Source organism: Bufo bufo, chromosome 7 (assembly GCF_905171765.1).
Source record: "Bufo bufo chromosome 7, aBufBuf1.1, whole genome shotgun sequence".
NCBI lineage: Eukaryota > Metazoa > Chordata > Amphibia > Anura > Bufonidae > Bufo > Bufo bufo.
In genome coordinates, this window is record NC_053395.1 from 186,751,106 (window position 1) to 186,775,572 (window position 24,467).

A 24,467-nucleotide genomic window follows, 5' to 3' on the forward strand; every position below is an offset into this window, starting at 1 on the left:
AGGTCAGGCATGAGGGTTTGTCTCCAAGAAGGCATAGGGAAGGTGAAGGTGAGTAAGTACAGTCCAGCAGCGAGGATAGCAATCAGGTTTTTTTTTTTTTTCAGAATTGCTGGATACGTGGACAAGACCACCAAATGTGGTAGACCGTACCTTCTCCCCCACATCCTCTAAAACATAAAGAAGAAACTTCAGGATAGATATGGTGCAATCTATAGGGCACTAGATATGTCCTATGAAGGACTTTTATCGAAGTCTCCGCCAGAGTAATCTGCCATGAGTTTTTGGTCACGGTCTGGGAATGGAGATGCCATTTGGATAGGGGAAATTCTTCCTGGATATCCTCTTCCCAATCTTTCATGTATGGCAGTTTAACTCCTTCTGGGGAGGCATTAAGCGTCCCGTAAATTCTTGACAGTAATCCCGGTTTGCACAAGGAGAAAGTAATAAACCGTTCAAAGGGGGTGAAGTCTAAAGTTAAGTTATTGACCTTCTGAGAGTGAAGAAAGGAGAATATTTGGTTAGCATTATATGACTCGTTATCTGGGAGTGCGTATTTGTCTTTAAAGTCACTTAGGGGTATCATCTTTCCCCTGATCAATAACCTATGGAGAGATGAGAATCCATTAGAAATCCACCACTGAAAAGTATCTGTCCAGAGACCCGGGCGGGGGGGGAAACCGGATTTCCAAACAGGTAGAGAAGTGGTGAACATCTGGATTGTAACCTAGCCTTGAACCTAACGGACCTCCAGAGTATTAGAGAGTGATGGGATAATAGAGAGTAGGTCCAAATTCTTGGTGGCAAGGGGAGAGGAGACCAGAGTAGAGCTTTTCAAGGGCTAAGAAGGGATTGTTCAAGGGAGTCCCACAGAGGGTGCTCGCCGCTTTAATGCTTTGCAAAATCGGAGACTGAGAGATCCCCTTGTGATTTATGTCTACACATTACAGTACGGGAGATGCGGGCTCGTTTATTGCTCCAGATAAATTTCATCACATCTGACTGCAAACTACAGATATCCTTACTGGGTATTTGAACTGGAAGGGTCCGATACAAATATAACAGCCTGGGTAAGATCACCATTCTGACTATGTGTATTCTACCGATCCAAGAGACTGGTAGTGAGCTCCAGGTTTTGAGGTCTTCCCTGACTTTTCGGTATAATGGGAGGTAATTAAGTTTATATAGGGTGTTTAGTTGGGACGGTATCAGAGTACCTAAATATGGGATGTAATTGGGTTGATGCGAAAAGGGCAAGTTCTGCAGGAGAAGGGATTTTAACGGGGGAGGGGTGTTACATAATAGAAGTTTAGACTTCCCATGATTAATGTGAAGGCCCGAAGTCACCGAGAAATATTTCAAAAGATGTAACCGGTTTGTGAGAGAGGTTATGGGGTTGGTGAGGAATAACAGGAGATCGTCTGCGAATAAGCTGAGTTTATATTCAGTGTTTCCTATCTTAAGTCCTGTAATATTCGGGTTACTCCTAATATGAATGGCGAGAGGCTCCATCGCAATGGCAAATAAAGCAGATGATAGAGGGCAGCCCTGACATGTTCCCCTAAGGATCTGGATGGAGGTTGGATGTGTAGATGGGAGTTTTAGGTAAGCTACTGGGGTAGAATAAAGGGAGTGGACAGCTTGTAGAAATGAACCTCTAATACCCATAGCCTGTAATACTCTATACAGATAATCCCATGTGACTGAGTCAAAGGCTTTTTCTATGTCTAGGGCCAAATTAGCTAACGGAGTTGTTTTATTATTAGCTACTTGTATTATATTAAGGACCTTTCGGATATTATCAGGGGCCTCCCTGTCGGGGATGAATCCCACCTGGTCTTTATGTATAAGGCTGGGTAGGAGAGTATTATATAAATGATTATTTTAAAGGATGTGGATGCAAACCGGAAAAAATCCTTTAAGTTCTTGAAAAAATAAAATAAAAATATTTTTTTATTAGAGATGAGCGAATCGAAGTGGAATTCGATCCGAATTTCAGAAAAAATTTGATTCGCACCGAAGCCGAATTTCCTCACGCTTCGTGGTAACGAGTCACATTTTTTCCTAAAATGGCTGCTGCACGTGTGAGGACATGGAGCAAGGAACTCTGGGAAGCGGGATCACCAATAATGCCATGCATGCAGCCAATCGGCAGCCAGCCAGCCCTGTACTATCACAACCCTATAAATAGCCTCAGCCATCTTGGATTATGCCATTTTCCAGTGTACTTAGTGCAGGGAGAGACGTCAGCAGGCGCTAGGGACAGTGCTAGGAAAGACCTTCATGTGCAAAAAAAAAAAAACGATTTACAAGTGCAGGGAAAGATTATTCAAGGTGTAGGGAAAGGATGGAATCATTCCACAGCATTTATGTTGAACAGGGTTCAGTAGGGGCGGTTACAGCCTGGGTAAAAGGAACGATCCTATTACACCTTGGTAAACTGACTGGGGACCCAAATTGCCATCAAACAGCTTTGTAATTTTATCAAAGTACTGTTTGATACAGCCATTAACAGGGTTTGTTACAAGGAAAAACTTCTACGTCCTATTTGCCCTTGTGCGGTGCAGTTATATGTTCTAAAGCATTTTTTGGCTTCTATTAGTGGGGAAAAAAGGGCTTATTAGTCGTTGTGTGGGGAAGTGTGCGAAAATTACAGCCCTTTTTGTCTTGTATTAGTGGCAAAAGTAAAATATATTTACCGTTCAGCGGTGCAGTTATATTGTCACGCTTCGGTGTGGGAGGGAAACCCACATCGAATGTAGGAGGGAAAGGGGTGAGGGGAAAATGCCTGGAAACTAGGGAAAGGAACAGGTCACCTCCTAGAGAAACCCTAATCAAAGTCCTGACTGACTGCAAGTATTAACTGACCCCGAGGGTAGGTGAATTCATACATCAGAACTTAAAGTCCTAACTCACCCTGTAGGACCCTGGTACTAATGTCAGGACAAGAGACAACCTGTTCCTCCTAAACGGTAGGACGAACAGGAGTCTCCCTCAGGCCAAAACACAAATGACAGGCAAAAGAGCAACACAAGAAAACCAACACAATAAACAAAAGGGGAAGAGGACACTTAACTTCAAATGGCAATGGAAGCACCAGGAACTCAGCCAAGATCCACACACCAGCAATCCAAAGATCCATATAGAAGCTATAAACCGCACAGCATGGTGGGAGAAGCCACAATAAATAGGGAAGGCTAAATGACCACATAAGCAACACCTGAGATAAGTGGTGTGGCCATTACCAGAAACAACACAGACACGAAATGATCCATAAGGAACCAGTCAGATCAAACCACGTGTTGCCAGTCTCGCTGATCTCCTGGCACCTGTCACAGGAATGTCTGTGACATATATGTTCTAAAGCCCTTTTTGTGGTGTAATAGTGGCAAAATAAAAATAACTGCACCGCTGAACGGCAAATATATGTTCTAAAGCCCTTTTTTGTGTGTATTAGTGGGGGGGGGGGGGGGGGAGCTTATTAGCCATTGTCTGGTGATGTGAGAAAATTTAGACCTTTTATGGGGAGTTTTAATTTCCTATTTATTTATTTGATCTAACAGTATGTCAGACAGAGAAGTGCCAGGCCCTGTACAGGGGAGTGACAGAGGCCTAAATGTTTCTGGCGCAGGCACATGTCGCAGCAGAGTAAGGGGCAGTGGTAACTTCGAGAGGCCTGAGCTCCCAGTGTCAGCTAGCGGCCGTGTCTTGACCAGCAACACAGCGGTTCTTGAATGGTTGACTCGATCTTCGACTTCGTCCCAAGTGACATCAGACACCCCCAGCCAAGAGTCGGTGGGTTCCTCTGACACTACGCTTAGTTGGCATGGCCCGGGAGCAGGCTCTGTGCCCTCACCTGTCCTCAACCTGCCGCTGTCCTTTTCTGTTCCCTCAGCCAGAGAAGTATTGTATGTTGTGGGCTCAGCTCCACTATACAGTGGGGACGAGCTGCTAGAAGACAGTCAGCAGCTACTGGCAAGCCAAGATGTGGAGGAGACATCCGCCGCTTCCTCCACTAGGCGGGCAAGTAGTGATAAGGAGAGTGGCATGGGAGCTGGTGTGGCGAGCGGTCAGGCTTTTGACCCAGAGACTGTTGAGGAAGACATTGGTGATGTGCAGACAGTACTCGATGATGATGATGTAGCTGATTGCACTTGGGAGCCGGGTGACAAAGAAGCTTAATTTTTTTTCATTTTTTTCTTTTTATAATAATGTAATATTATAAAATCCGGTGTCTCCATGATAAATCTGCAGCGTGGGGGCCCCGTGTGGCTTCTACACACTTTACAAATAACCCTTCAGCGGGGCGAATAGATGCCGGATGACCTGGACGCTCCATGACCTTTCCAGGAGCTTCTGTCGGGAGCAGTTCATTTCTGAGACGTCCGTATAGTGCGGGGGGAATCCGAAGACTATCTCCATCTCCGTGCACCACAGGATGTCCTACTTCCCATCCATGATGACCGGGATCTCGTGATGTTTTCCCTGACGAAGAGACCAGGGGCTGGTAGTTATGGTTTGAATCTTGATGAACTTCGCGACTCTTACGGGCTCCAAGCAATCTTGAAGCTTTGTCTTCTCGTTGTATGTAGCTACTAGAGGCCTGTTCGTGCCAGGCAGGTTCCCCTAGAAGTATCTGGCTCGATGAGCAGCTGATACCGCACTTGCATCAATCTTGACAGAATTCGTCTCCAGGTGGAGAAAAATTGTTTTTTGGAATGCTTTCTCCATCGCAACCACGTTCTCTAATAACCAGAATACTGTCCGATTTCTCTCCTGTCTTAGGCAACAGTTTATTGAGTAATCGTGAAAAGTCAAAAAACTGTTATCCACTGCCCCATAAAGGCCTTTCCTGTGCGGGTTAACCACAGATAAGTCATTACAAGAGCTGCCGCCAATTATCAGATTGAATTGTCCCCATTCTTCAATCTGTTTCCTGGTTATATTCTGTATGGCGTACCCGTCCTATCGTGATGGCGTCCTCACACACCTCTGATGCCATATATTTTTCAACATTGATTCTAAGCTTTTTGAGAACCAGTAATCCTGTCTGTCCTTTCCAACACAACTGGCACACTCCTGAAATACTTTGTGCTGCTGGGGACCCTGCTCTTTCCATCTTGTAACTCTTAGTCCACAATCTTCAACAAGATCAGCACACTCCTCTCCTGAAATACTCTACACGGCTGAGGAATCCTGCTCCTTTCACTCTGTGTGTGATATGCTACTCATCATTTCATTTTTATTTTTTTATTAAAAATTTTATTAGAAATTTAAACAATACAATTCACCAAAAACAAAACATTATTATATTCTTTTTCCCCTAATAAACCCTACCCCCTGTTCCTACCCAACCAATCCTCTCCCTTGTGATGCGTCTCCCGTCCCCCCCATCAATAAGTGAAAAAGGGGGGGATAATGAGGGAGTGTAGGCAGGAAAACCTTAAGGCTGGGGTCAGACCTGAGCGTTTTACAGCGCGTTCCTACGCGCTGTAAAACGCTCAACAGGCAAGAACCAATGCTTCCCTATGGGCCTGGTTCTCACCTGAGCGTTTCACAGCGCGTACGATCGCGCTGTAAAACGCCTGACGCCCCAAGAAGTACAGGAGCTTCTTTGGGGCGTCTTGTCGCGCGTTCCCGTACATAGACTTCAGCGGGAACGCACGACAATGGGCGTTCGTTTGTTCTGGAGCCGCGTCTGTACACGCGCTGTAGCGGGATTAGCTCACGGGACCGCCGTCTCCTGGGATAGACGGGCGCTATAGGCACATAAAACACAGTCCAGTCCAAGCAAGTATGGTGCAACTGGCCTCAGCCAGTTTTATTGACTTTTGCAGAAAAAGAATTAAACAAAACAGTTCAAAACAAATGAAATACCTGGCCGTCTGGCCACTACTTCTAGACAGGTAGTAGTCCCTAACTACATGAAACTGAGCCTTGTGCCCAGCTCCATCAACAAAACACACTGTTGTTTTTACTCACACATAAGGGTTCTTCCCAGGAGCAGAGAGATCAGCTAGTGAGCTGTTTGCCCTTTTATAGCACACTCAGGTTCCAAGGTGATTAGCCACAGTTACCCTGAATACCTGGAGTGGCTAATTGGAGCAGGGACCCACCCAACTCTCCCTGCTCCAAGCAGCCAGGCCCTTCTAACCAGGTTTTTAACAAAACCCTTGCAAAGAGAAAACCTAGTTTTCCTTGCTGTCAATTCCCTGGCTGCTTTTTAGAACGTATAGGACAGGAACCTAGGTGAAATGTAGACTCCTTCCACCACTTTCCCCCTGGTCCTGTCACATATCCTCCCCCCCTGTTTCGACCTTGGGGTAGGAACACTCTGTGCCCTTAAACAGTACATCCTGGACAGGGCATCTGCGTTTCCAAGCTGACGCCCGGGCCTATGTTCAACTGTAAAACTATAATCTTGAAGAGACATGAACCATCGGGTCACTCGCCTGTTTTTCTCACGGTTTTGGCACATCCATTTAAGGGGGGCATGGTCAGTTACCAGTTTGAATGTTCTCCCTACCAAATAATACCTGAGAGCTTCTATGGCCCACTTAACTGCCAAACACTCCTTTTCTACAATGGAGTATTTCTTTTCATGTTCATTTAACTTTTTACTCAGGTATACTACAGGATGCTCTTCCCCAGCCCTTACTTGCGACAACACAGCCCCTATACCAACATCCGAGGCATCTGTTTGCACAATGAACTCCTTTTTAAAATCTGGTGTGACTAACACTGGGTGGGCACATAGAGCCTGCTTCAGGTTCTGAAAGGCCTGTTCCGCTTCCGTGGTCCATTTGACCATGGTTGAATCCTTCCCTTTTGTAAGGTCTGTTAAAGGGCTCGCAATGCTGGCAAAATTTTCAATAAAACGCCTATAATAACCAGTTAAACCTAGGAATGCTCTGACTTGTTTTTTGTTCAAAGGCCTTGGCCAGCTCTGGATGGCTTCCACTTTGTTTATTTGAGGTTTTATAACTCCTCGCCCAATCATGTACCCCAAGTACTTTGCCTCTTCTTGCCCAATGGCACATTTTTTTGGATTCGCTGTTAACCCTGCTTCCCTAATAGAATTCAGGACGGCTTCTACCCTGGGTAGATGACTTTCCCAATCCGTGCTATGGATTATCACATCATCTAAATAGGCAGCTGCGTATCTACGATGTGGTCTTAAAATTTTGTCCATCATCCTCTGAAATGTGGCCGGGGCCCCATGCAAACCAAAGGGAAGGACTACATACTGAAAATGGCCATCAGGGACACTAAAAGCAGTTTTTTCTTTGGCCCCCTCAGTCAACGATACTTGCCAGTAACCTTTTGTAAGATCTAATGTGGTAAAGAACCTAGCATTACCAAGCCTATCAATCAGCTCATCCACTCGAGGCATTGGGTAAGCATCAAACTTTGAGACAGTGTTCAGTTTCCTGAAGTCATTACAGAAACGTATGGTGCCATCAGGTTTGGGAACCAAGACTATAGGACTAGACCAGTCACTATGGGATTCCTCTATAACCCCTAACTGAAGCATTGTTTGGACTTCTTGGGAGACAGCTTTACGTCTAGCCTCAGGTATTCTATAAGGCTTTTGGTTGACTCTGACCCCTGGTTCGGTTACAATATCATGTTCAATTATATCTGTTCGACCAGGTAGCTCAGAAAATACATCTTTATTTTTTATTACAAACTCCTTTGCCTCTTGGGTTTGAGATCCTGACAAAGTGTCTGCAATTTTTACCTCTGGTATCTCAAAGCTACATTCCTTTTTCCCACTGCTGTAAGCTGCTAACACCTCTCGGTCCTTCCAGGGTTTGATCAGGTTCACATGATAAATTTGGTAGGGCTTACGTCTACCTGGTTGGTGAACCCGGTAATTCACCTCTCCGACCTTCTCAACTATTTCATAAGGTCCTTGCCATTTGGCCAAAAATTTACTTTCTACTGTGGGGACAAGGATTAATACCCTATCCCCAGGGTTGAAGTTTCTTACTTTAGCCGACCTGTTGTAAACCCGGGACTGACTCTCCTGGGCCTGCAGCAAGTGTTCTTTTACAATGGGCATTACTTTTCCAATCCTTTCCTGCATTTGGGACAAGTGTTCAATCACACTTTTGTAGGGTGTAGCCTCACTCTCCCAGGTCTCTTTGGCAATATCCAAAAGACCCCGAGGGTGCCGACCATACACTAGCTCGAACGGAGAAAATCCGGTAGATGCTTGAGGCACCTCCCGTACAGAAAACATAAGATATGGTAAAAGACAATCCCAGTCTTTCCCATCCTGTGCCACCACTTTTCTGAGCATCCCTTTTAAGGTTTTGTTGAACCTTTCAACTAATCCATCCGTTTGGGGATGATAAACTGAGGTACGCAAGTGAGTTATTTTCAACAGTTTACACAACTCTTTTGTAACCTTTGACATAAAGGGCGTCCCCTGGTCAGTGAGTACTTCTTTAGGTATGCCCACTCTAGTAAACATCTGGAACAACTCCTTGGCTATCACTTTTGCAGAGGTTTTCCTTAGAGGTATTGCTTCAGGATAGCGGGTAGCATAATCAAGGACAACCAAAATGTATTGGTGACCTCTGGCAGACTTAACAAGAGGTCCCACCAAATCCATTGCAATCCTCTCAAAGGGAGTTTCAATAATCGGGAGTGGTACTAACGGACTCCTAAAGGTCGCTACCGGGTTGTGTAATTGACACTCTGGGCATGAATCACAGTATTCTTTTATCTCTTTATGTACCCCGGGCCAATAAAACCTCTGCAAAATCCGGTCTTTGGTTTTTTCATAGGCCAAGTGCCCTCCTAGCACATGTGAATGGGCTAGATCCATCACCTTTTGGCGATGCGATTTTGGGACCACAAGTTGCTCCACAACCTGCCCATTTTGCTCATCAACTCTATATAAGAGTTCATTCTCTATAGAAAAATGGGGAAATATTTTCTCTACCCCAGTATCTTGAGGTACCCCATTGACTACTTTCACACTTTGCCATGCGTGGGTTAATGTTGGGTCCCTGAGTTGAGCTGTCCCAAAGTTATCATTGGAGACTGGCAAGTCAGGGAGACCAATTTCCGGGACATCATCAGTATCACCTGCAAGCACTGCTAAGGGAAAATTCTCGGTTTCACTCTGGGTCACCCCTACTGTTTGCACATTTTCAGTCTCAGCCAGGGGAATGGGATCTACAGCAGACCCACTTAAACACTTATCAAGCATATTCCACATTTTCCAAAACAGAGGAAAATCACACCCCACAATGACAGTATGCAACAGACTGTTTACAACCCCCACTTCATGGGTTACTTTCCCGCACGGGGTTTCAAAAGAGACTATAGCAGTGGGGTACTCTTTTGTATCCCCATGTATGCAGATGACCCCCATCTGTCTCTTTTGCAGCTTCCTAGTGTCCACCAGGCTGCCATGCACAAGAGTCACTAGACTACCAGAGTCCAACAGAGCTTGAACTGAGTGTCCTTCAATCACCAAGCTGCAAGTTTGTCGCTCCATATCTGGGGTCGGCAAGGCAGAGTAGGCAGGTCCCGCAAACAATGACCTCCTCCGCCCACTGTCACACTCCATAGGCTCAGCCAAAGGACAGTTGGCAGCCACGTGGCCCAGTCCTTGACATCGCCAGCAAACAATGTTTTTGAACGCCCAAGGCTGTCTAGGGCTAACTGGCTTAAGAGGTCTGGCTAATAGGTCAGTCTCAGTTCCTACTTTACGGCCCTCCCTCGCCCCCTTTAGATTAGGAACAGTCTTACCGCGATCAGTAGACTTCTGGCTCCCTGGGGCCGGCCAAGTAGGAGAGAGGTCTTGGAGATACTCCTCGGTGTTCAGATACCGCTCCACTAGGGCGACGAGCTGATCCACATCCCTGGGGTCCGCTTGTCCCACACAGCGCTGTATCCGAACTGGTAGAGCACAAACAAACCGGTCCAGGACCACTCTTTCCACCACCTGAGTGGCTGTAGATACCTCTGGCTGTAGCCATTTTTTAGCCAGGTGAAAAAGATCATACATTTGCGACCTCGCTGGTTTATCCAATTGGAAAGTCCAGTTGTGCACTCGCTGGGCTCTGACCGCAGATGTTACACCCAAGCGAGCGAGAATTTCTGCTTTCAGTTTTGGGTACTGTCTGGCATCCTGCTCACTCAAATCATAGTAGGCTTTCTGTGGCTCCCCACTCAGGAAAGGAGCAAGGGTGTCTACCCACTGTTCGGCTGGGAGTTTCTCTCTTTCAGCGGCTCTTTCAAAAATGGTGAGGTAGGTCTCCACATCATCCCCTGCTACCATTTTTTGAAGGGAAGCTTGCACTCTCCTCCCCACAGAGATGGATTCCTCCTGGACATGGGGCCTTTCAGCCAGCACCGCTATCTGCTCCACCAGACTTTTATTAAGCGTTTGCTGTTCTCTGAAACCAGCTTGCGTAGTCTCCATGAACAACCGATTGGTTTCCTGCTGGTTAGCATTCGCCTTTTGGAGCTGTATGTTAGCCTGGATCAGCTGTTTCAGCACTTCCTCCATATCTGCACTGTTTGTTTTTTTCAGAACAGCAGACTTAACCCAGGACATAAAACTTGCTGGATTTTTGTGCCAGCGCAGCCTCCACCATATGTAGCGGGATTAGCTCACGGGACCGCCGTCTCCTGGGATAGACGGGCGCTATAGGCACATAAAACACAGTCCAGTCCAAGCAAGTATGGTGCAACTGGCCTCAGCCAGTTTTATTGACTTTTGCAGAAAAAGAATTAAACAAAACAGTTCAAAACAAATGAAATACCTGGCCGTCTGGCCACTACTTCTAGACAGGTAGTAGTCCCTAACTACATGAAACTGAGCCTTGTGCCCAGCTCCATCAACAAAACACACTGTTGTTTTTACTCACACATAAGGGTTCTTCCCAGGAGCAGAGAGATCAGCTAGTGAGCTGTTTGCCCTTTTATAGCACACTCAGGTTCCAAGGTGATTAGCCACAGTTACCCTGAATACCTGGAGTGGCTAATTGGAGCAGGGACCCACCCAACTCTCCCTGCTCCAAGCAGCCAGGCCCTTCTAACCAGGTTTTTAACAAAACCCTTGCAAAGAGAAAACCTAGTTTTCCTTGCTGTCAATTCCCTGGCTGCTTTTTAGAACGTATAGGACAGGAACCTAGGTGAAATGTAGACTCCTTCCACCACTTTCCCCCTGGTCCTGTCACAGCGCGTACAATCGCGCATACAGAGCGCTCCATCCCGTACGCTAAGGTCTGAACCAAGCCTAAAACTTCCATTCTCCCCAAATTTTTGTCCATATTTCTCTGCTTATATAGAATGTTTTCATATCTCTTAATTTTATTAACCAGGTTAACCCATGAAGTAATACTTGGAGTATTTCGAGAAAACCAAACCCTAGCAATTAAAAGTCTCGCCAAGAACATTATTTTAATCAAAAGAATCCTTATATATTTTTTGGACATTCTACCTTGGTGAGGTCACTCGGTATCCAACATTCCACCGTAAACGGAATCTCAACTTTAAATTCCCAGATAATACAATTATAAGTTGCCCCCCAATATTGTTTCAACTTTATACATGACCAAAACATATACAAGTGATACGGCCCAGATAAATCACACCGTGGACAATTAGAAGTATCCCTTAAACCACATTTATTAAGCCATAAAGGTATGATATAGATTCGGTGCAAAATATTAAATTGAACCAAAACGTGATTAAAATGATAAGAAATTAAAGTTAAATTCGCCAATATATTATTCCAATCTTCGAGGGAAATTCCCGGACAATCAATTTGCCAAGCCTTTTGTCCCGGAGAACGTGTATTATTAAATCTGGTTTTAAGCAACACTTTATAAAGTTGAGAAATTTTAACCTTCTGTCCCATATTCCCTATAAATGAATAGACAAAGCAGGGAGATCAAGAAAACCATTACACAGGGCATGGGGAGGAGGGGTCAAACATGGAGGCAGAGGAGGACACGAAGCAACGTATATTCGATACTTCAAACCTGTAACCAGGTCCCAGCCGACACCGAAGATCCAAGGAGGGGGGCGGCAGGAAGCAGCGGAGACCAAAACATCAGAAGGAGGGCGACCGCCCTATCTGCGATCGAGGCAGCAAGCAGACACCGCCAGACAAGGTGGACAAACGCAGGGGATCCGCCAAGAGTCCGGTCCAGCAGAACGCAGAGGGCCCAGAGGTGGGGGCGTCCCACAGTTCAGGTAGAGAGGCTCGTGTCTTGCATAGTGCGGTGGGATGGACAGGTCGAACGGAGGAGCGACATAGAAAACTCACGTCTTCACCCCCTTTGACGAAGGGGCTTCATCATTGGGGGAAGAGGGTGACAGCTTGCCCGTGGGGCAGCGGCGGAGCCAGCAAGTCGCTAGCGTGGCCGGGAGTCAGCAGGGTGGCAGCAGTCGGAGGTCGGTAGCCAAACGTGCCCGGGGTAGACCGCCCGCTTCGCCGGAGCCTACCTGCCCGGGAAGTAGCGGTGCACAGGTTCACGGAGGCAGCGGCGGTAGCAGTCAGTCAGTGCATACTGTTAGGGGTAAAATCACCTACTTGGTGGTGTGGCAGTTTTTTGTTAAGCTGCCGGAGGAGGTGAACATGGCCATATGTAGAATCTGTGGGCAGGTGAAGCATGGCCAGGGTGCCAATCTTGGCACCACGGCCCTGCGACAACATATGCAGTGTCACCATAAAGTGGCCTGGGAGAACCGTTGCTACGATGTGGTGGTCCAGCCTGCCGCAGCAACCTCTGCATCACCCAGTGGCACGCAGCAGATTTCAGGCAGTCAAGGCTCCACCACCTCAGCCGAAGGGAGCTGTCTGTCCTCCCCATCCTCTACCAGTCTTGATGCTCCTGCTCCTCGTCACTCATTCCGTCAGCAATCGACAAAGTGATTGCCAAGAGACAACAGTATGTGTGCACTCATTCAATGGCGCAGAAGCTGAATGTGCTCCTGGCCAAGTTGCTGTTGCTGTAGTCCCTCCCTTTCCAAGTGGTGAACTCTGCACCTTTCAGAGAACTGATGGCTTGTGCCGAGCCGAGGTGGAGAGTTCCAAGCCGTCATTTCTTAGCCAAAAAGGCAGTCCCAGCCCTGCACACATATGTGGAACAGAAGGTGGGCCAGTCCTTGAGCCTGTAGGTGTCTGCCAAAGTGCACGGCTGCGCCGTCGTGTGGAGCTGTAACTATGGTCAGGGATGATACATGTCCTTTATGGCCCACTGGTTGATTGTGGTTCCTGCACAGTCACACCAGCAACTTGGCCAGGTGACGCTTCTTTCACATCCACGTTGTCACGCCGTTGGTCCTGCGACAATGTCCGCTTCTGCCTCCTCATCCTCCACCGTGTCCTCAGCCTCCACTGCAGGGACAATTCACAGTGCCCCTCCAGCATACCACGTGTGCAGGGCACAGCGGTGCCACGCTGTTCTGCACCTCGTTTGCTCCACAGAAAAAAAACGTTTTTTGGGGGTTATTGTTCTGACGGATCAGAGGAAGGGGAAAATAATCAGTGACGTCAACACAAACTTACTGCTGACACCCTCTCCACTCTGTCGGGGGGGGGGGGGGGGGGGGGGACTCTACTTATATAAGCGTTTAATAGAACAGGTTCTGTAGACATCTATGTGGAATCAGGTGACGACGGTGTAAAAGGAGTGCGCTTCTTCTTGGCGCTAACATCGACCTGTAAGGCTGAGTTCATACTTGAGTTATTTGGTCAGTTTTGGCCCCATGACTGCCCAAATAAGTGAAGTGTGCAGTGATTCTAAGAGCGACGCCTGTCATCTGCATGTCATACTGACTCACAGTATTATTTCACTACCTCAGCAGACTCGCTATGCGTGTTACTGCAAGGCACAGTGTTCTACACCACTATAAAGGCTCTCTGCAGCCAGGAAATAGCCGTTTTTTTTAACGCGATTCGCCGCATATAAAATCGGATCGAACCAAATTTTTTTTCTAAAAATTCGGCAAACCAGCCGAATTGAATGTTTGAAAAATTTGATCATCTCTAGTCTTTTTATATAACAGTATTACAACTACTGAAAAACTGTTATCATAGTTATTAGTAAGATCTCACAGAGAATGTACAGAGATCAGGCTATATTCACATCTTTGTTGGAGGCTCCATCTCAGATGATGTCTGTTTTGAAGGTAAGAATAGTGCTGCATGCCACATCACAGATGTGAACAAAGCCCTACAGAGATATTCTCCTCTAGAAACAATACCTCCATAATACAATGTCCAATGGAGTATGCCACAATTTCATTATCTTGCAAACTGAGATGAAGAATAAATAGGCAGCACTCACCAATGGTTCATTTGCTTCTTTATTTCCAGCAGACAAGTGCTTCATGCGGCAAGGTAGCAGTTAGCTACACCACGACAGTTTCCATCCATATCCCGTCAAAAAAATCGGTGCCTTTATGGGCAATTTTTCAGGTTGAGGTGCATAAATAGCAAAGATGACGGATTTATAAAACAAGCACTGCTTATGAAAGAACGGTTATTGCAGAGAGGCTATCCTGAACATTTATTGGATAAGAACATAAAAGAGGTTGAGAAATTGTCCCAAGGTGAGTTATTAGCAGGAAAAAGAGGGATTGGTAGGAATGGGCAACAGGAAAATAAAAATAACAACAAAAAGAGATGTGTATTTTCATTCAAATTTAGCCCAATGGCTAATTCTATACGCACAGCAATATTTAAGCACTGGGATATCCTGAAAAAAGATGGGAGTCTGAGAGGCATAGTGGATGATAAACCGTTAGTCACGTATAGACGCAGTCACACAATAACAGATAGGATTGTGACAAGCAGATTTTTGGGAGAAAAAAAGACTAATTGGTTGCAGGAGAGGTTGCCGGCTGGTAACTATAAATGTGGCGGCAGTTCGCTATGTGAACATAACTGCCAAAAAAAGATTGTCAAAATAGGTCCCATCACAAAAAGGATCACTAGTTTCATAAACTGTAGAAGTACTTATGTAGTATATGTTTTGATGTGTGATTGTGGCCACTTCTATGTGGGAAAGACCATCAGATGTTTATTCGAGAGGATCAGGAAACATTTTAACTCTATAAAGACGGGAAAAGGTTGCACTAGACTAATTGACCATGTGAGAAAGGTACATGGAGGTAATGTGACAGCACTGCAGTTTGCTGGGATAGAGACTCCTCCCTGAACTGGGTATGGGACAGACAGACACCGCACCCTTTTGCAAAAAGAAGCAAAGTGGATAATTTATACAGGAGCAACAGGTCAGCTTGGTCTGAATGACCGCAATGATTTAAATGCGTTTTTGTAATATTGTATCTTTGTTGTAACATGTTTATCAATGATCTCTTGTGTGCACGGCGCTGGGTTGTTGTGGGTTACCATGGCAACCTGATGCCGGGGTATAAGAGGTCAGTGCATATGGGCGTGCACCTGTATTGGCCTTAGGAAGCACGATCACTCGTGTGCGAAACGGCCGTCGCCACTGGTATGTGAATCTGGCTAACTGCTACATTGCCGCATGAAGCACCTGTCTGCTTGAAATAAAGAAGCAAATGAACCATTAGTGAGTGCTGCCTATTTTTTCTTCATCTCAGTTTGCAAGATTTAATGACTATCTTTTGGATTGTGCACCACCTTGTTGGTTTTTGTTTGGAGGTATCGAGAGGCTTGTGCAGGCACGCACCAGTGTGAACATGCATCAGCAGTGCCACCTGTGATTCTTTTGCTGTTGACCACAATTTCATTATTGTTGGATTATATATATATATATATTATTACAGACCAAAAGTTTGGACACACCTTCTCATTCAAAGAGTTTTCTTTATTTTCATGACTATGAAAATTGTAGATTCACACTGAAGGCATCAAAACTATGAATTAACACATGTGGAATTATATACATAACAAACAAGTGTGAAACAACTGAAAATATGTCATATTCTAGGTTCTTCAAAGTAGCCACCTTTTGCTTTGATTACTGCTTTGCACACTCTTGGCATTCTCTTGATGAACTTCAAGAGGTAGACCCCAGAAATGGTTTTCACTTCACAGGTGTGCCCTGTCAGGTTCAATAATTGGGATTTCTTGCCTTATAAATGGGGTTGGGACCATCAGTTGCGTTGAGGAGAAGTCAGGTGGATACACAGCTGATAGTCCTACTGAATAGACTGTTAGAATTTGTATTATGGCAAGAAAAAAGCAGCTAAGTAAAGAAAAACGAGTGGCCATCATTACTTTAAGAAATGAAGGTCAGTCAGTCAGCCGAAAAATTGGGAAAACTTTCAAAGTAAGGGCTATTTGACCATGAAGGAGAGTGATGGGGTGCTGCGCCAGATGACCTGGCCTCCACAGTCACCGGACCTGAACCCAATCGAGATGGTTTGGGGTGAGCTGCACCGCAGAGTGAAGGCAAAAGGGCCAACAAGTGCTAAGCATCTCTGGGAACTCCTTCAAGACTGTTGGAAGACCATTTCAGGGGACTACCTCTTGAAGCTCATCAAGAGAATGCCAAGAGTGTGCAAAGCAGTAATCAAAGCAAAAGGTGGCTACTTTGAAGAACCTAGAATATGACATATTTTCAGTTGTTTCACACTTGTTTATTATGTATATAATTCCACATGTGTTAATTCATAGTTTTGATGCCTTCATAGTCATGAAAATAAAGAAAACTCTTTGAATGAGAAGGTGTGTCCAGACTTTCAAAGTTGCCAACATTCCTAAATTTGCAAGGACTGTCCATAATTTTTTAGAGATGGTCACAGCAAATCGGGCTGTCCCGGGATAGAAAATGGGCAGGACTTATGTAAGCCATCTATAAATGGGTGTTTGGGGGTGTTTCTAGAGTGGGGCCTACATTTCTTAATTTACCAACTACAATGTATTACTTTAAGGTTGTAATATTTGTGAAATAGTGGAAAACTGTTTGTTTTTCTCGATTTGTTATTTTTGGTATTAAAAGTTGTATTTTTTTACTTTTCCACTGAACTTGGAAATATTGTAGTCAAGTAAGGCTTGTTGCTTCACACGTCCGTGTTGGCATCCATGACAGGATGGTCAGTGGTTCATCATTAAAGATGTCCCTGGTCCTGGCCCTTGGCTAGGTCAGGATCATGTACATTGTAGTACCGTGCTGACTGTACAGTATATTTGCGTCTCCGTATTTATCACAAATAAAATTCTCAGACTGTTACTTCTTATTGGTTTCTTATAACATTGATGTAAAATCGATGTAATTTGGGTTTGGTGGTCAGTGGGTATAAAGATCCTGGAAAGTAGCTGGGAGAAATAAGCGCCAAGTCCTCCTGTCCTGGAGGGTTAGAGATGTGGTAATGTAAGGCTATATTCACATGGCAGATTTTTCCTTTGAAAAAAATCCAATGGAGAATTTGCAGTAAAAAAAAAGGCTGACCCTTAGATTTCTTCTGTGGATTTTCAGGATCTGCATGCGGATTTCCCTTCATTCCATGGGACTAATCCACAGGCAGCCACCCACTGCAATTTCCACGTGAATACTGCATCAAGAGTTTTTATTTGCGTTTTTTTCTTTCTTTTCTGCAACGCGGATATAGAACTCTCTAATATAGCTTTTCTTATCTGTGATGTTGTTTCCTGGAACTGAAATTGGCTGTCTCTCACTTCAGCAAATGACATTTATTATGTAGAAAAAGTTAATACAAGGTCCTTACTGATGTATTGTTATTATCCATGTTGCTTCCTTTGCTAGCTTGATTCATTTTTCCATCACATTACACGCTGCTTGTTTCCATGGTTACGACTAAAAACATTTGAAGTCGATTCGCATAAAACTTCGTTCTAATACTGTACGGAGCAGGAGCTTGGGTGAGCCAAAGTTATTGCTTCCACTTGGAACCGAACCTGAGTTCGGGAAATAGTTTCTTACAGTACAAATTAATGTATGAAATTATTGCGCGAAGTCTCGTGAGACTTCGCTAAGCAATAACTTTAGCTCTTCGGAGCCAATACATTCGAATACTGTACGGAGCTAAGTATTAGCTAAGTATTAGAACTAAGTTTTATGTGAATTGACTGACTTTGGATATTTCATCCGAAGTCAATTCGCTCATCCCTAGTTACGACCACCCTGCAATCCAGAAGCGGTGGTCATGCTTGCACACTATGGGAAGAAGCACCGGCCTATGTGCGCTCCCACAGTCCCAGCCACTAGACAGCCCGGTGCCTTTTTCCAATAGTGTGCAAGCACGACCACCGCTGCTGGATTGCAGGGTGGTCGTAACCATGTAAACGAGCAATGTATAATGTGATGGAAACATGAATCAAGCCAGGAGAGGAGGCAATGTGGACAATTACAATACATTAGTAAGTGCCTTGTATTAACTTTCTCTACTTGATAAATGCTATTTTCTGAAGTCAGACAACCCCTTTAACCATTTGTCTAGCTGTGTGAATGTACTTCTTATGTTCACTTTGTGCCAGTCCTCTAATAAACCTTATCTCTAAAGTACTAAAAGGTCATAAACACTTATTTAAGCCACATTCTTATCAGTAAGATAAGAACTGAGCTATGAGTGTTTATAAGGTCAGAAATAGGGAGCCATCAACTGAGCTGCCTGACGGAACAGAGTGAAAATTCAGATCCTGCTAGTAGAGAAACTCAAGGCTATACAGAGACAGGGCTTCAACATTTTTAGCCCAAACTGTGTACAGTGCAATAATAAAAATATTTACCCCAAAAGGCCCAAATGTGTACATAGCCTTTCACAGGTATACAGTTTTCCTGCATTTGACAGTCTATATTCTGGATGTGACAACTGGACTCAATTAAGTTCTACTTAGTTTATAGCACCATCAGAATCTGTGGTGCTGTAAGCCGGTTCGTGTCCATCCGTGGGGGATCAAAGCGTTACATCTGGAATACAGACTGTTTCACGGGCTATATACCAGTACCAAATTGGAACATATGCATCTTTCTTTTTATTTCTTCTTGTGCTTCTTTCATACATGTAGTTGCATGCATGAAGCTTTCTGAAATATCTTATCCACACTTTGCAGAGAAATCTGACCCTTTCAGTAATGTATTATTCATGTGTGTTGTTTCCTATTGTTCTCAGTATGCCAGCGTCGAGAAAGATGGGGAGAATTACATGACTTCACCTGACTTTGTGCAGAGATACCTTGGACTGCACACGGACCTTCACTTCAATCCCAAGACGGTGGAGCTGTTAGGAGGTGTTGCTGATCAGACCAAAGATGGGTGAGGTTGATATATATACTGTATATTTTTTTTATGTCTATATTATGTTGTTGCTTTTTCATTTCAGATTTATGTTGCTTGTACGATACAGTATTTTAGTAGTGACAGAAACACGCTATCTTGTGCAAAGTCTTCTGTTGTGAATAGATGTTCACAAAATGTCAGTCTTTCCATACCAACCCTGTGAGCATTCCTTAGTGTACAGGAATGCACATGGCAAATAGACACCGGAGGGGAGTAAATGATAACAAATCTATCTCTGAGACATTGCCACATCTTAGGCTACTTTCACATTGGCGTTTTGTTTTCAGTCTGTGAGATCCGTTCAGGGATCTCACAAGCGGTCCAAAACGGATCAGTTTTGCCCTTAATGCATTCTGAATGGATAAGGATCCGCTCAGAATGCATCAGTTTGGCTCAATTCCGCCTCCATTCTGCTTCTGGAGGCGGACACCAAAACGCTGCTTGCAGCGTTTTGGTGTCCGTCTGACGAAACTGAGTCAAATGGATCCGTCCTGACACACAATGTAAGTCAATGTAAGTTTTCACTGACACAGTATGGCACAATAGAAAACTGATCCGTCCTCCATTGACTTTCAATGGTGTTCAAGACGGATCAGTTTTTGCTATGTTATAGATAATACAAACGGATCCGTTCTGAACGGATGCATTTGTGCAGATCCATGACTGATCCGCATCAAATGCGAGTGTGAAAGCCTTTTTACTAAGACTGGTGTATTAAATGCCATTCATTGGTAAATGTGCCGTTTTATCATCCACAAGTTTTAATCTATGGTGCAGACTATATTAAAGGGGTTGTCTCACTTCAGCAAATGGTATTTATCAAGTAGCGAAAGTTAATACAAGGCGCTTACTAATGTATTGTGATTGTCCATATTGCCTCTTTTGCTGGCTGGATTAATTTTTTCCATTACATTATACACGGCTCGTATCCAGGGGTTTCTACCACCCTACAATCCAGCAGCAGTGGTTGTGCTTGCACACTGTAGGAAAAAGCACCGGCCTATGTAAACTCATAGCAATTTTTCCTATAGTGTGCAAGCACGACCACCGCTGATGGATTGTAGGGTGGTCGTAACCATGGAAAGGAGCAGTGTCTAATATGATAGAAAAATTAATCAAGCCAGCGAAGGAATCAATATAGACAATCGCAATATGTTAAGTGCCTTGTATTAGAGGGGTTATCGAATACTAAACAGGTAATATACTTACCCTTCTCCCTGAGCCGCTCCTGGTCCCCGCACCTCACGGGTGACGCTAAGGAGGCTCGTCCCAGTCACCGCCTGCCATTGGCTGCTACCCCCCCCCCCCCCGACACCGTATGTTTTCATCCGCGTCTGAGAAAAGCAGCAGCAGCGGTGCGGGGAAAAGGGGTGTCGCAGGGAGCCAGGTAAGTAGATTCAGAGTGAGGGGCCTGGCGTATGGGGGAGCATTTTATAGTCTTGGATAACCCCTTTAACTTTCCCTACATCAGGCATCCTCAAACTGCGGCCCTCCAACTGTTGTGAAACTAAAACTCCCACAATGCCCTGCTGTAGGCTGTTCGGGCATGCTGGGAGTTGTAGTTTTGCAACAGCTGGAGGGCCGCAGTTTGAGGATGCCTGCTCTACATGATCCCTTTAAGGATCCCATCCATATTCTCTTGTTCCTTCTGCTCACAGACCCATACACAGATAGACCTATCTGTGCTTTGTTGTCATCAATGCCTTGGGTCCGACAGTCTGACCCGATCAACTGCAAATGGGCAACACAGGGTGGGACAATATCTACGTGGGAATTGTATGTTCTTCTCATGTTTGTGTGAGTTTCCTCAAACACTACAAAAAAGTAAGAGCACCTTCAGACGCGGCAGGTTAATTGTGTTCTTATGTGCATCTAACGCTATGTTTACATCTGCATTGGAAGCTAGGGGCCTCCATTGCAGATTCCATCAAAAATAGCGATCAAATAGACCAGCGTGCTTTGCTGGTTTTGTCCGCTAAAATTCTGGGTTTTCTAATGAAAACCCAACGGATTCCATTGTAGTCAATAGGGTCTACTGAGTGCTATTTGTTACCATCATTTGACGGCTCCCTAAAAGGGAGCAGAACAGTGGAAATTGAAGTGCGGCTGTGAACCCTTTAGCACTGCTCGATGTTCAGTCATATCATTGCTATCAAGTATTAGTACGGACACTTGTTAGCGATAATCTGTCTGTGTAAAGGTGCCGCAGATTACCCTATGAACGAGTGAAACGCTCCTTCATCGGCTAATCGCATAGCTAATCGAGCAGGCGATTGTCAGGAAGAAACACTTTCTTACAAAAATGAATTGCCATGTAAAGGGGCCTTTAGAGATTACAGGTACATTGTGAGCCCTACTGGTGACGGGGATTGACATGATCTCTGGATAATGCTATGGCATATGTTGGTGCTATAGAAGCAAGAGATAATAAATAAACAACATTAATTGCTTCCTCATCTAATCAATGGGTAAGTTCATTCATGTACATCAGACAAATGCTAATACAACAATCAAAAGCTGCAAATTTTCCCAATGTTTTTCTGCTCAGGTTTCCATTTGTCTGTTCCGTATTTGAAAAAAGAAAGTAACCATCCTCCTAAATTTTAAAAATGAAAAATTCTTGGGGCGTAATCCTTGGGCACTGGACTGTTCATGCAGTTTTTTATATATTTGTAATTGCTCTGACTAAGAAAAGTTGGTGTATGAAGAGAGCACGTTCTGCGAAATCCATCTTTACTTACTGTTTTAAAGAGGACCTGACGCTTCTCCACACACCTCCAGTTTAGTAACTACTTGCTTCCCCAAGGAATAATTCTAGAGCATCTATTCTTATGACTCTATGATGTGCCATTCCTTCATTATTCCTTCTAGAACAGGGTTCCCCAACTCCAGTCCTCAGGGCCCACTTTCCGGTCAGGATTTAGGAGTATCCTACTGATGGATGGACACTAATTATATCAGCTGCCCAATACTAAGGAAATCCTAAAAACATGACTGGTAGGTGGTCCCTGAGGACTGGAGTTGAGGACCACTGTTCTAGAAAGTTATTAATGTATTACTAGCCGTCTGCAATGAAGGTCCAGATGGGTGTTACCAAATTGGGGTGTATCCCTGCACTGGCAACACTGATTGGATAATTAACAAAAGTCAAGGATGCTCCCCAATTACACTGGAGCACAGCCCACTAACCACCAATTAGTGATAATCAAGTAGATGGCTGGCTCACAGAAATTTGCATATGTTTTTACTAATTTATCATGCATGTATAGCAATAAAATACAAATAAAACCCCCCCAAACTTCATACACCCAATAATAATCATATGATCACGAAAAAAAAGTTCATGTAATAAAAAACTGTTTCCTTTTGTTTTAGTTCAGGGATGCTCAACCTGCGGCCCTCCAGCTGTTGTAAAACTACAACTCCCACCATGCTCTGCTGTAGGCTGCCCCGGAATGATGGGAGTTGTAGTTTTGCAACAGCTGGAGGGGCGCAGGTTGAGCATGCCTGTTTTAGTTCATCACTTTGGTGTGCATCTATTGCAATAAATTCATCGTTGCCAATTTAGATCTCAATTTAGTGTCAATAGTATTCTATATCAGGTGTTCTCTTGATCAATAGCAAACTCACAATGTTTTATAATGATCTGTATCCGGCGATCCCGTGTTGATGAACGGCTTACAATGTTGCTTTATACTAGTAAGCTACGTTGTCAACTACTGTGAGTTATGCGCATATGGTAGTTGTTCTCACATACCTTAATCAAGTCTGCAGATGATCCTAGTAATGACTAGGAGACTTGTTACTCACAGATCCCACCGTAGCAGACAGTTCTTCTTTCTTACCGACCAGCCTCGCTCTCTGCTGTATACCTGCTTGGGTGTACGCCGGGTTCGTAGGCGTTTGACTCGCGCATGCGTTCTAGAGGCAGCGGGGACGCCAAGGAGGATTTGAATACGGTCTGCGCTGCATTGCTTTGAGATGTATGGTGCTCACCTTCGATACTTCGGAAATCCGCCACCAGACACGTTTCGGAATGGACTGTTCCTTCCTCAGTGGTGAACTAGTATTTCACCACTGAGGAAGGAACAGTCCGTTCCGAAACGCGTTGATTATAAAACATTGTGAGTTTGCTATTTATCAAGAGAACGCCTGATATAGAATACTGTTGACACTAAATTGAGATATAATCGGCAACTATGAATTTATTGCAATAGATGCTCTACCTGCGGCCCTCCAGCTTTTGCAAAACTACAACTCCCATCATTCCCGCACAGCCTACAGCAGGGCATGGTGGGAGTTGTAGTTTTACAACAGCTGGAGGGCCGCATGTTGAGAATCCCTGAACTAAAACAAAAAGAAACCGTTTTTTATTACATGAACTTTTATTTATTTATATATATATATATATACACTGCTCAAAAAAATAAAGGGAACACAAAAATAACACATCCTAGATCTGAGTTAATTAAATATTCTTCTGAAATACTTTGTTCTTTACATAGTTGAATGTGCTGACAACAAAATCACACAAAAATTAAAAAATGGAAATCAAATTTTTCAACCCATGGAGGTCTGGATTTGGAGTCACCCTCAAAATTAAAGTGGAAAAACACACTACAGGCTGATCCAACTTTGATGTAATGTCCTTAAAACAAGTCAAAATGAGGCTCAGTAGTGTGTGTGGCCTCCACGTGCCTGTATGACCTCCCTACAACGCCTGTGCATGCTCCTGATAAGGTGGCGGACGGTCTCCTGAGGGATCTCCTCCCAGACCTGGACTAAAGCATCTGCCAACTCCTGGACAGTCTGTGGTGCAACGTGACGTTGGTGGACAGATCGAGACATTATGTCCCAGATGTGCTCAACTGGATTCAGGTCTGGGGAACGGGCGGGCCAGTCCATAGCATCAATGCCTTCGTCTTGCAGGAACTGCTGACACACTCCAGCCACATGAGGTCTAGCATTGTCTTGCATTAGGAGGAACCCAGGGCCAACCGCACCAGCATATGGTCTCACAAGGGGTCTGAGGATCTCATCTCGGTACCTAATGGCAGTCAGGCTACCTCTGGCGAGCACATGGAGGGCTGTGCGGCCCTCCAAAGAAATTCCACCCCACACCATTACTGACCCAATGCCAAACCGGTCATGCTGGAGGATATTGCAGGCAGCAGAACGTTCTCCACGGCGTCTCCAGACTCT

The 24,467-nt window shown here is 44.7% G+C and overlaps 1 protein-coding gene across 1 annotated transcript in view; it reads left to right on the forward strand.

Moving 5' to 3' along the window:
• SLC25A12 (solute carrier family 25 member 12) overlaps nucleotides 1-24,467 on the forward strand; it is a 152,329-nt gene that overhangs the window by 31,890 nt on the left and 95,972 nt on the right. The window contains exon 3 of the mRNA XM_040441758.1: nucleotides 19,099-19,241. Within this exon, the coding sequence (XP_040297692.1) occupies nucleotides 19,099-19,241 (143 nt within the window). The remainder of the gene's footprint in view (nucleotides 1-19,098; nucleotides 19,242-24,467) is intronic.